Source organism: Astyanax mexicanus, chromosome 3, assembly GCF_023375975.1.
Source record: "Astyanax mexicanus isolate ESR-SI-001 chromosome 3, AstMex3_surface, whole genome shotgun sequence".
In the NCBI taxonomy this organism is placed as follows: domain Eukaryota; kingdom Metazoa; phylum Chordata; class Actinopteri; order Characiformes; family Acestrorhamphidae; genus Astyanax; species Astyanax mexicanus.
In genome coordinates, this window is record NC_064410.1 from 28,733,993 (window position 1) to 28,746,955 (window position 12,963).

The window sequence follows — 12,963 nt, forward strand, 5'->3', positions numbered from 1 at the left end:
ATTAAAAATAAGTATCTCCAAAATCGCAACTTTACAGGAGAGATAAAAAAAAAACATATAAAGCTTCAATGGAAGTCAATGTAAACAGAGTTGTTGTTTTTTTTATTTTGTAATAATTGTATTCATTATGTTATATTAAATACGTATTTTACCACATTTTCAACAAATTTATCGTTTAAATCAAACGGTTAAATGTGTGTTCTCATTTTTAATACCATTACAGGCGCATCGCTGGAGAACACATCATCACACATAAACTCCATTTCCCATCATGCCCCGCGTCACGCAGGCAATCTCGCGCCTTTCCATCTTGTTCCTCCCCAAAGCGCAGCACCGCCGTTGTTGTTGTGGAAGATAATAATGGCGGCAGCTGGAGGCGGATTACCAGCCTCGGCTGTCGTTGCAGGCGCGAACCCGTGGGCCGCGGCGCGCTGGCGTTTCCCGGGCCGGCCATGGTCGTCTCGGAGTCAGGTGAAAAGGGAGAAGCGGCTGCGGGTGGGCCGGCTGGGGGCCGAGGACGCCGCGGCTCTGTCCGGCGGCCCGAGGCCCGTCAACGTCGGCGCTGCGCTTCGGGAAGACCCGTGCCTGCTGTGCATGCTCGGACTGGCTGATAAACTCGAGCGGCAGAATGAGGCCGGGTTCTGCTCCAGCGACAGCGACGAGGTGAGTTCGCGGAGAGCGCTGGAAACCCAGCGAGAAGCGCTGCAGCGCTCCGTGCTCGGTACTGTCATGGAGCCTGAGCGGAACTGGCTGAGTTAACGTAGCGAAGCTTTCAGCAGGGCTGCGAGCGTGGCGGGTCGCGTTTACTGAGCTGTTCATCTGCTAACTAAGCTAACCTGGCTAAGCTAGGGTTTATAGTGGGAGCCGAGCGAGCGATGTTTCCCGGGCGCTCTGGTTCTGTTGGCGGGCGATAGATAAGCCTCTTCACCCGCAGCTCTGACAACACCCAGCATTTACACCAAACTAGCTAGTGTTGGACTGGTGCCAGCCATTAAGGCAGCTTTAGCTAAGTGTGAATGTTAAACTTTGTGTCTGAGTGGTCCAGAGTGACCTGTGTGATTCTGTTCTTCATAGTCACTCCAAGACAGCTGAGTTTACTTTAGGTGACCTGGGTTATTTAGCTTAGCTGAGTTAACTAACGTTAGTTGGAATTACGTCTGTGTGTATATACATGTTTATGCCATGACATTTTAGTCTGAAATGACATCAGTAACCCAAATTACAATGATCTGCAATGTAGGTTTACAATCTGATAGAAGCAGCTATGATGTATTATCTCCTGATAATAAAATTGAGAACTGGCTACAGCTCTGCAAATATGTTCAGACTAGCTTTAGCAACTTTGGTTATTCCTGTATTACCTTTCCTGTTTACAATGATGTAGAAGTAAAAACCCAGATATCTATAACTACTTTATACTTGGAAAATCTTGAATTCCACATATCTAACAATATATACAATGTAACTCTTACTTGCTAGACCATAACAATATTGTTACTAGGCAAAACTCGAATTTTAGATATCGATTATTGTATTAGGACTGGGAGGTTAATTGAATTAATTTAATAAATCAAATTAGAGTTTAATGTGTTTTTCCAAAAGGTATTAATCAAGATTGCTCGTTATTATATTTATATAAAAGCTACAGAGGGTTATGTCTCAGTAAATTGACTTGTGCTTCTGTCAGAAACCTGTAAAGAACTCTTTTATGTGACAGTGATTTTTATATTTTACACACTTTCCACAAAATACTAAAATACAATGAGTATATGTTTGCACTGTGTGTAATATAAAAGCTGCATGTAAGTTTGAAGGGGATTGTTCACTCTTTGTTAAAAAATATTAACTTAAGTGTAATGTAAGCAACAGCTTGCGCATCACTTTTAATGGTGCTAATCAATTATAGATAAAAAAACTGAATATATTATGTAAGAACTAAAAATTGTAATTGCATTCAAGAATCACTCATATATTTAAAGAATTTTGAGAGACTTTTTTTATTTATTTATTTATTTTTTTTATATATACACCATCACCTAACCCTGAATTGTGTTTTAGAGACATCCCCGAATGCACATTTCTACAGGATAAAACTACATATCTTGAACTAGTAACAGTTTGTACTAGTGAGAATTAATTTAGGTAAATGTGCACCTGAACTTTTTTACTGCTCAGAATTACAGTTGAATTAAAATGTCTTCTAGTAAAAGAAACAAATTATAACATGACGTTCACTAGTACAAAATATATACATTATGACCTGTCTGATGTAATTTTAGGCTAAAACAGTTAGAGATGCACAGTGGTATTAAAATTATATCGGTATTGGCCGATATGGCCGTAATGTTAAACGAATAGTTGTTTATGTCTTTATTGTATGCTGAAAAATGACCAAGCAAGGCTGTCCTACTACTTTCAGTTTACGTCCATCATAAAACAAAAGTAAGCTGAGTTAGCATCAGCTATAGCAACGCAAAACATTGGCTATAAAAACATGTTTGATCACATTGGCTGATCGGACATTAGCTAAGTTAACTTTTACTAGGTGGGTGTTTGTTTGGCAGTGATGTATTTGTAAGGCTATATGACAAATAATGTAGTAAACTGGAGTGCAAGTGCTGCATGTTTGACCAGGTGTTGTGTGATTGTAGTATGTTCTATCCCATACCGTCCAAAATGTCCACATCCCCTTTAATACATGCATGCATTAAGGTACTTTAATTTGCAGTCATTACTACTGACACGTGCAAGTACACACACACAGTTGAGAGAGTGTCTACAGAAAAGTAATAAGAATAATAAGAGGAGCTTTGAGCTGTGGATCAGTGGAATTGTGTTCTCTGGAATAATGGTGTTGCATTCATTATTTTGGAAGGATATGGGGTGGAATGCATGCTCACAGCAGTGCTCCGAAATCTAGTTAAAAGTCTTCTGGACATGAAATCTAACAAAAGCAGGATAAACTTTGTTAATGCGCTTATTTAGGAAGAAACAATGAATCAGCAGGTACCCGAATACTTTTGTACCTAACTGCATTTTTAAATTCTTTTTTTTTTTTTTATGTAACTTTTTTTTTGGTGTAGCAATTGTGTGTGATCACTTGCTGGAGACAGTAATTTAAGTTATGAGCATTTTCTGATAGCGGTTGATGTTGGTTAGGCTGTTAAAAAACCTTGCACATGTTTACACAGCTTTTTTTGATATCCTACATTCGTACCTACTGTTAAAATTTGTTACCGTGCCCTGACCCCACTGCCCTCAAGTCTGCTGTTTTAACCCTTAGGCCACAGATACACACCTCTTGTTTGTGAATAAAATGTACACTGCTTTAGTATGTTCATAAATGATCACACATTTGTATTTATACTTTAGCCATAGCTTGTATATTTAATTTTTTATGTGTAACTGAAGTAGGTTGAAGTAGGCTTTGGCTTTGTCCTGTGTTGAGGAGGCTGCATAGCTTTTCACTTTTTCTAAGTTTCCTCTCTCTTTGCGAATGGTCAGCCAAAGGAGGTTTGATGTCTGAAGTTAATATAATACAATCTTTGCCTCTTAATGACCTTACAGATCTGTGTAACTATAATAGTACACTTCAGACACCAAACCCCTTGAAGCTATTGCTTTGCTTTTCCAGGCAAGTACTTTTAAATATGTATAGATTGGCTAGGTTCTAGAAGGAGCCTGGAGATTTCATGCATAAGCAGATTACAGCTTGACCTGTGCCAAAAGGTTTAACTCCAAGTGTTCATACAGATGTGAATAGACAATACACACTTTATCTTTAAAGATGAAAAAAAAAAACATGGCTTAGTGCACCTGCTCTCAAAAAAGTTTATTCTAAACGTGCAGGCTGTAAGCTGGGCCAGGTTATAATAACACTTGCAACAAAGCAATGTTTAGCCATACAGGTAAATCTTTATTCACTTAAGGTCCACTTGGACCTGGATGCTGGATTTGGCTAAGCTGTGTGACATCAGCATCATACTGTTAGACTGATGCAATCCGGCTCAATGTAATGTAATATAATGTTGAGCCACATTTTCTTACTCCTCTGCACAGGATCACACTGGTACAAATCTCATGGAGGATATTTGCCCAAGAGGAATGAATATACATAAGATTCCAGTGATCTGCCTTACTGACATCTTCAAGGGGGTGTGTATCTGTGTGCACTTGTGTTGAGTTGTATGACTTTGCTTTGACCTCTAGTGTTTATGGGACGAGTTGGGAGGGAGTTGCTGTTATGTATGTTGTTAATCAAAATTGATTTAAATTGCATTCATTGAAGTATTTTAAACTGTTAAATTCAATTTCAGCTGAGCTGCAAGTTAATGAATGAATAACTATTACCATGATTTAAATATTTGATCAAAAGCTTACTTTAAAGTTTAAATTAAATAAAGTAGTCCAAATAAGATTCAGAAATTGATGCTCTGTATTTTGTCAATTCAGTCATTGATTTTAGTGTAGATCTTTTTATTTATCTTTTTATAAAATGGCTAACAGCAAACAAATAACAATGATTATAAAAGTTTTGAAAGCTGAATAAATGTTTGATTACAGATGAAGGGCACTGTGCTGGTTAAGTTAATATGTTCTGTGTTTTGATATGATATGTGGACTATGGCTGTAGATCACTTGAGTCCTTAGGTTCGATGCTAACTAACAGCTGAACTCAGGAGATGGCTTGAAGTGTATCCGTCTGTATGCTTACTGTTTATTTTGAGATAATCACTGATTTTATTTTTTCAGAATGATGTGGCAGTGATGGCCTTTTATGTATGTATTTGTATTTATGTATGTTTGTGCTTAGAAAGCTTTGACATGTATAATCTTAAGTCTTTACTATGTCAACTGCAAAGTACTTTTTTGTGCAGTCTAGTGGCAGTTGTGGGAAGTGAAGCTGTTTGAGTCACATAGCAGTTGCAGGTGGTATAGTAGGCATTCAGTATACGCTTGTGTTGTATTTAGTTATACTCTGTTTTGGGCTGATACTGATGAAAGTAAACATATATATTTCAGATAAAACCCTGCTGAAAAAAATTATCAGGTCTAGGGGTGCGCGATATGGTTCTAAAATAATATGATATTTCAGGGTATTTTTGTGATAACGATATACTTGGCGATATAGGAAAACTAAAATAATTAATTCATTTCAGGAATATAGTATAATAGTATAACAGAATAATCATAATGTGGCAAAATAAATAATATAGCATAAAATAATATAATGCAGCAAATAATATTGCAGAATATGTAGTGCATGCATATAAACTGCAAACTAAAACAATTAGTCAATAAATACACCTAAAGCTTCACAGTAAATAATAGACTACTTTTAAGACAGAACAGCCCTATTATCACGATATGGATTTTTAATATCATGATATTTCTGTGTCATGATATATTGTATACGATACATACTAATTTTTTTTTTTGTCGGTTACAGTAGGTCAAGATATTATTTTTGTTTTTTTTACAATGTAATGTCTTTTGCAGGAATTACTTTAGGCAGTTAGTTAGTTAGTTAGACACTTTTGTCTTTGAATACAATTAAATCCTTACAGTAATACTTGGTGATCTGTTTGAAAACTCTCCTACGATAATAGAGCGGGTTACTCCTGTTATACCCAGTGCTGTGTTGGGAATCACATGGAAGGGGTGTACAGTTATATTGCCACTAATTGTGCCTACTCTCTGTGTTACAGGAGAGAGTTTTCACAGGCTTTCAGGCAGATCGTCGGTGGTCCTTGCGGGCTGGACAAGGTACTTCACAGATTAACAGTGTCTTTTTTTTATTATTTTACTTTTTTTTTTATAATAAATTTATATCTATTCACTGATTTAATAGTCTTCTGCTACCATTTCTTTTAGAGACTGTATGGGTTGAGGTTTGTTATACAGTTTCATGCTAATCTTCATGCAGCCAAAATACTTCCTGCAGGGGACAATATGGCAGAAATATCACAGAGGATTTGATTTAATTAATTTTTCTTTTCTTTTTTCTTTTTTTTTGCTCTAGGCAGTCTATATAAATCCCCTACAGCACCATCGAAAAAGAAGTTACCTCAGGCTCTTGTACCACCTGAAAGTGATCAGAATGCCACCACTGTGGAAACTGCTGAGCTTGGAAGGAAAAGTGGTAAAGGTCTCAGAACTGAGCGCAATACTGGGAGGCCCAAGCTGTTTGTTAAACTAGGCAGCAAAAAGGTGACCAAGAACAGTGCATCAGTTAGGCATCAGTTGAAGGCTCCTCCGGACATGTTTGGAGGGCGAGCATCTCAGAAGGAGGAAGGACATTTGTATTCCCTTCAAGACGAAAATAACGGTGTAGAAGATGAACTGCTCGATGCATCTTCTGCTGATGAAGGAACAGCGGCAGCTCTCAGAGAGGAAGAAAAGGGAAGGAGGCAAGGTTATAATGTCATGCCAGGAAGACAAAGGAGGAGGCGGAGGAAAGTTTTATGGACTTTGTCTATGGTTAAGGGGAGGGGAAAAACTTCCCAAAGCACCGATAGAAGATATACAGAGAACAGAAAGATTAAGGATGCACTGACTACTGATGAAGATGTTTCTATGTCTCCCAAAATTGCTAGAAAACGAAGAAAACTCCACAAGGTCACGAGTGCCTCCCTAGAAGCAGGGACTGATTCAGGACAGAAACATGCAGGTTCAGCTAATGGAGGTGCTGGGACATCGTTGGGAAATGCCTCTAAAAAACAACACTTTGGCTTTAGGCGGCGCAAGTCTATATTTGGTTATCGAAAGAAGTCGTTAGAGCGGGAAATGCGGAAGACCCATGAACCTCAGCAACCTTCTGAAGTTAAGATCCGTAGAAAAAGAATTCGTCATGTCTACTACACCTACGAAGCAGTGGGCTTCCCAGTGAAACAAGATCATCACGAGGAGCTGCCCAAAAAATCAGAGAACACAGATGTGCCAATTCAACCAGGTCTCAATCAAGGCTGTGTGGTTAGTGCTCGGTCATCTAGGGTGATCAGGGCACCCAAAAGGTTCATGGATGAAGAAAGCTTGCCTGGACGGCGTGTGAAAAAACCTGATCAAATGCAGGGCTCACCAAATGAGCCTGGCTTTGAATCAAAGCAAACTGAGATTCCTCAGTCCCAAAGCAAAGACTTCAAAAGAAAGCGAAGGAGCAAAAAAATGCAGAACCTTGATGATGGCAAAGCTACCACTGACGAAAAGATCAAGTCTCAGGAAGGAAAACGCAGACGTTCCTCAGGACTCCAAGATGCCCCTCGTAAGAAGGTGGGGAGGTTGGCTTACGATTCCACCCATCTTAAAATTTACGAGAGGCTGAAGAAGCTCACCACGAGCTTGGCTCTGCGAAGGCAAAAGCGGATGGCCAGTTCCACAAATGATAGTGAAAAACTAGAAGAGGAACCTCAGGATGCAAGACGACCCACAGGTTCTGAAAATGTAGTAAGAAGAAGGACCACTGATATAAAGATAGAGGATGTGAACTCTCCAGGAATAGTACGAAAAGTAGCTGTACATATTGATGATACAGCGAGTCACCCAGTACCTTCCTCTGCTGATCAAGGTGAAGGTGTGGCCAAAGTAATCGGTAAGGATTATGCTGAATTCATCACTGACGTGTAGCTAATTTTATATAGTTTTACCTAGAAGGCATAAAGTTTTAGCTATAGTTACTACACTTGCAGGGTAAGCATACAAAATTAGTATTTTGCTTTGAAAGGGTGTGAAATATTTTAACTGTAAAGGAAATAAAACTACTTTATTTGTATTTTTACTTATTAAATGCTGTTGCCCATGTATGCTGCCTCTATAGCAGTGGCATGAACAGAATAAGAATATTGGCACAGCATAAATAAAACCCAGTCCTCAAAATAAAATTATGCCTGGATTTGAGGGAGAGATTTCTACCTTTAAGATTTTAACCACTTTCATGTTTTCATGCCTTTTTCTGACTGTAGATTGTACTTGCAATTTTCTTTTAGCAGAGATTACGAACCTTGAGGACATCGATGTTCAAAGCCTGGATGTGAAGACTTCTCAGGGTTTGTTTGGGCAGGTCAGTCCCATTCAAAGAATCAACCTCTCTGGTGCCAACAAGAAGATGCTCCACTTGTTGAAGAAGGCCAAGGTCCAGCTGATTAAAATCGACCAGCAGAAACAGCTAAAGTCTGCTCAGGTATGGATTCTAAAAATATAATCTATCAGTATCTTAGTCAGTTGCTGTGCTGAGCACAGTTTGTTGTAGTGGATTTCTAAGAACCTTTCCACAGTATGTCTTCCCTGTCAGTAATTTCTTCCAAAGCAAGGGTGAGGGAAGTGGGGGCTGTCTTGTACTTACATTAAGGTATGGAAAGCAGTCACTTTAAATCTTTAAAACTACATTTCAAGTATTGATGCTACGCCACTGAAGGAACACAAGTTATCTCAGCTAGCAGACCCCCTATCTGTCCATAACAGTCATGCGGAATGATAAAGGGAGAAGAGGGCTTTCCTAGACATTTATAAAGAGTATAACGAGTATTGGATCCAGTATTATTGGATTTCTTTTAACAGATGGTTGTGGCATCACCAAGCAATAGACTCCTAATAAGGAGACTCCTGCTGAGAACAAGTTTTAAGTGTGTGGGAACAGGCAGGACTGTTAGGTGTATCTGATTAGCTTTTAAATTTAACATAAAAAAAAACAAAGCAACTTATTTATGTTGCACTTGTACAGTAAACATGTAAAAGTTTGCATGTAAAAAAATCGTATATATTTACACTGCACTGTCTCTTACAGCTGTTGTCTGGTGTGGGAGTTGGGGATGGTGCCATACGAGGTGTGCAGAGGAGGAGAAAAAGAATGGGCAAGGTGAATGCACAATCGATTTCTCAGGTAATTTGTTATAAGGCAGTTGACTTTAGTCAACTTTAGAATGTATGAACTTAAGCAGGCTCTAGGGAGCTGAGCTCGAGATCTGTGGGCACCATTATACTGGAGCTGGTTTTAGCAGTGACATGGAGGAGGAAACCATGCCTGAGGTGCTCCTCAGCTTCTCACTGCCGCCAAATGTGGTTTGCTGAGCTGCTGCTGTTTATACCGTTGTGTTCTCTTACGCTCATTCATATGGAGGACCAAAACTGGCAAAATGAAAAATAAATAAATAAATAGATACGTATGTAAATCACTCAATAAAAGTAACATGTAAAATGGTAAAGTATTATTAATATAAGTAAGTAATAAGTAAAATGGTAAAGAATTATTAATATTAAAAAATGCATATGCATAAAAATAAATATCTTAATTAAATGTTATTTATGGGCTTTATGAACATAATATAGTTTTATTTATTTCTGTTTTTCCTTGTCATTATATATTAGTGAAGAGGCTGTCCCGCAATGATGTCACGGTGTCTTATCATTCCTATTGGTTGATCGATGTCTAAAACCCTAGATCGATTGTACATGTCTTGCCCCCTTGGCGGTAACTTTGGTAACGTGGAAGATTATTTAATAAAGATCACTTAAATCGTAATTCAGACTCTGATCCATTTCTTTGAGGAGAGCAGCTGCTTCTCTGAGCAGATCCGATACCGAACTTCTTCCCGACTTTTCAGCTCCTGGACTCTTCTCTCTCTCTGGGCTTGATTGCTAAGCCTGTACGTGAAAAACACGCCCCTTCATTATCATACAAGGACAAGGAAAAATAAAAATAAACAAATCAGGAAAAAAAATTAATGCAGAAAAAGTAAATCGGGAAATAAATAAACAGAGAAATAAACTAATTAGGAAATAAATGAATGTTGAAATAAATAAATTGGGAAATAAATGAATTTAGAAATAAATACATTGGGAAATAAATGAATTTAGAAATAAATACATTGGGAAATAAATGAATTTAGAAATAAATAAATTGGTAAATAAATGAATGTAGAAATAAATAAATTGGTAAATAAATAAACGTAGAAATAAACTAATTAGGTAATAAATGAATGTAGAAATAAATAAATTAGGAAATAAATGAATGTAGAAATGAATAGTTATGTAAATAAATAAACAAATGAATCTAAAGTGAAAAACTAAAGTTTTATTAAAGAAGCCCATAAACAACAAATTATTATATTTATTTTTATCTATATGTATTTATTTTTATATTCATTATAATTATTCTTTACCGTTTTATTCACCATATTACTTTTATTGAGTGATTTACGTTTTTATTTATTTATTTATTTTTTGTTTTGGCAGTTTTGGTCCTTCATACATTCATGCTCTCTCCTCAAAAAAAAAAACACGTAAAATTTAAGTTGATTAAAGAAGTTGTTTGTAAGTGCAGTAATGTACACTAGGTATTTAGGTGTTTGTACTTGTTGGCCAGTGCGCGTACGAGTCCAATGGAAAAATGTTTCGCACAGGTTACCACAGTCTTTTTTTTATGTTTTAGAACATCACAGTAGTAGTACATACAACATATTGCATTAAATTAATTTAAAAAAGCGTCCTAGTTTTATGCTGCTGTTTTGATTGTAAGAACATCAAGACAATATCCTGACAGGTTGTTTTTCTTTGCTTGAACCTTTTTGGGGTGTAGGGGCAGACAGTAGGAGGTCCGAGGATAAAACACGTGTGTCGGGCAGCAGCAGTAGCACTGGGTCAGCCTCGTGCCATGGTGCCAGACGATATCCCCAGACTCAGCGCTCTGCCTCTGCACGAGAGGGAGGGCATTGCACCGTTGCCGAAGACCGAGGGTAAGCAGGTTTTACTGACTGTTTATCATGCACTAATAATGCTTCATTTTGTGGCCCCCTGTCAAGGTGTCAGTTATACTAATGTGCATTTAAATTCTCTCTTCTCTCACCCAAGATCTAGGCTCTGGCTCAGAACCTGAGAGCAATGGTTCTACCGAGCAAAAGTCAGTGCCCAGTAAAAAGTCGCTCAGTTTAAGGCAGAGACGCTGTTTACGCTGCAAGGGATGCTGTCGAGAAGAAGACTGTGGAAAATGTGTGTTCTGTCTGGATAAACCGAAATATGGAGGGCCCAATAAGAAACGCCAGAGCTGCATGTAAGTTGAAGAGAGACCATAGCATCATAGTAAAGCTCACAAGTTTATAATGGGAATTTTATATTATTATTTATAATAATTATTTTGGAAAGTTTTATTCTAACAAATATAAACAAACTTGCTCATTGCATGCTGTGTTACATATTTGGGTACCACTTTAAAATAAGACTACCTTTATAAAGGGTATATAAATGGTTAATTACAATTAGTTTATTAATGGTTACTAATTAGGTTATAAATTAGATAGATAGATAAATACTTTATTGATCCCCGAGGGGAAATTCAAGACATCCAGCGGCAGGTATGTACAGTACACAAAGTTACAAAAGGCCTTAAAAAAATGCCTTAAAAATAATTAATAATCCGTTATAACACATACGTAAGAAGGGCAATAATGACCTGTTGTTTGCAAACTAGTGAACCCACAGCCATCTATATTGTTGCCCTTTCTACGTATGTGTTATAACTGATTATTAATGATTTTTAAGGCATTTACAACCTAATTAGTAACCATTAATAAACTAATTGTAAACATTTATAAACCCGTTATAAAGGTAGTCTTATTTTAAAGTGGTACCCATATTTGTTTAAGCAATGCTATGAGCTGTAATGCTCAATGGTATGTATGTGTTTTGTTATTATAATATGACGTGAGGGAGGGTAATCTGTTATTATATTATTCCCACAGTTTAAAAGTACACAGCAGCATCCTTGGTATATACACCAAGAAATACCCCCATAATTCCATGATTTTTGTTGAAATGTACCAAACCTCTGTTCCTTTGATTGGGGTTGCCGACCCCTGACCTAGGAAAGATCTGTAAATCTGTAGCATGCGCCTAATGTGTAGAATTAAGGAGTGTTGAGTTTATCTGTTTCTTTTTTATTTATATGTGTAATTTACCTTAATCTGTTGTATTTTTTTGTATCCTCAGCTATAAGAAATGTGTGAGGATTGAAGACAAGAGAGTTAAGCGACTGAAAGGTATGGCAGTTTACTTTTAAGTGACTATTAAATTATTAAAATGTTGAGAGAGTATATTTTTGTGAGATTTTTTGGAGATTTGGCTTAGGATGTAGGATGATATAATGAGATTTTAGTTCTTAATTTATATCATTATATTCCTCTATACCCCATCCCTGTGTCTGACCTTTTTTTGACCAATTCTCTTTTCCGCAGTTCAGATGAAGCGACGTTCGGCTTCAGAGTCACCTTTCCCTTGCAGCAGCGGAGAGGAAGAGGGCGAGCGAAGTGGTGCAAAAGAAGACGAGTCGAGCCAAGCGGACCCCACTAATTACCTGAGCCCCACTAGGAAACAGCCTAAGCGACGGGTCACCCCCCGTTGCTACAGCAGCTTACTAGAGTCTGATTCCACGGAAACGGAAGAACCCAGCGAGAATGCAGGAAAGGAGCAGAGCAGTACGGTTGCAGCTAATCAGTCTACTGGTATGAACTCTAGAAGCTGAAAAATACACTTATGATTATCGGCCTGTCTTAATACAGCTCATTCTGAAACATCGCTTTACCCTGCCATGTTTTTTTTATTTTTTTTTATATAAGTTTATAGAAATCAGATTTTGATGTCTTTTTGTCATTATTACTTGCAGTTCCTTGTGACACTAGGGGGCAGTGTGTGCCGTAATTATAAATTCAGACTGAGATGTAGAATTAAATAAGACAGTAATAGTTTGCTAATGGCAGAAGCAAGATGAAACCACTGTCACATTTTTTTCAGAAAAAAAAGAATAAAAATTAAACCAGTTTTATTGGCAGCTTTCTTGCCCAGGCCATTTAAATGAATTTGAATTTAATTGAAAAAAACTGCACATCCATCTCTGTCCATCTATTTGCACAGCTGGTATAAAAATATTCTTCTTTGATTAACTTCCAAACTTCTGAAATGAGCCTCCAGCTTTAAGGT

General features: G+C 37.5%; 1 protein-coding gene across 4 annotated transcripts in view; it reads left to right on the forward strand.

Annotated features, from left to right (window-relative positions):
• Positions 1 to 315: 315 nt before the first annotated feature.
• kmt2ba (lysine (K)-specific methyltransferase 2Ba) overlaps positions 316 to 12,963 on the forward strand; it is a 37,856-nt gene continuing 25,208 nt past the window's right edge. The window contains exons 1-10 of one of the 4 annotated variants that reach the window (XM_049476291.1): positions 316 to 663; positions 4,060 to 4,155; positions 5,709 to 5,766; positions 6,023 to 7,588; positions 7,983 to 8,176; positions 8,780 to 8,875; positions 10,571 to 10,727; positions 10,843 to 11,041; positions 11,977 to 12,026; positions 12,222 to 12,488. In XM_049476291.1, coding sequence (XP_049332248.1) covers positions 361 to 663; positions 4,060 to 4,155; positions 5,709 to 5,766; positions 6,023 to 7,588; positions 7,983 to 8,176; positions 8,780 to 8,875; positions 10,571 to 10,727; positions 10,843 to 11,041; positions 11,977 to 12,026; positions 12,222 to 12,488 — 2,986 coding nt within the window. In that variant the 5' untranslated portion in view covers positions 316 to 360. The remainder of the gene's footprint in view (positions 664 to 4,059; positions 4,156 to 5,708; positions 5,767 to 6,022; positions 7,589 to 7,982; positions 8,177 to 8,779; positions 8,876 to 10,570; positions 10,728 to 10,842; positions 11,042 to 11,976; positions 12,027 to 12,221; positions 12,489 to 12,963) is intronic. The other 3 variants (XM_049476293.1, XM_049476292.1, XM_049476294.1) reach the window with 3 other exon arrangements.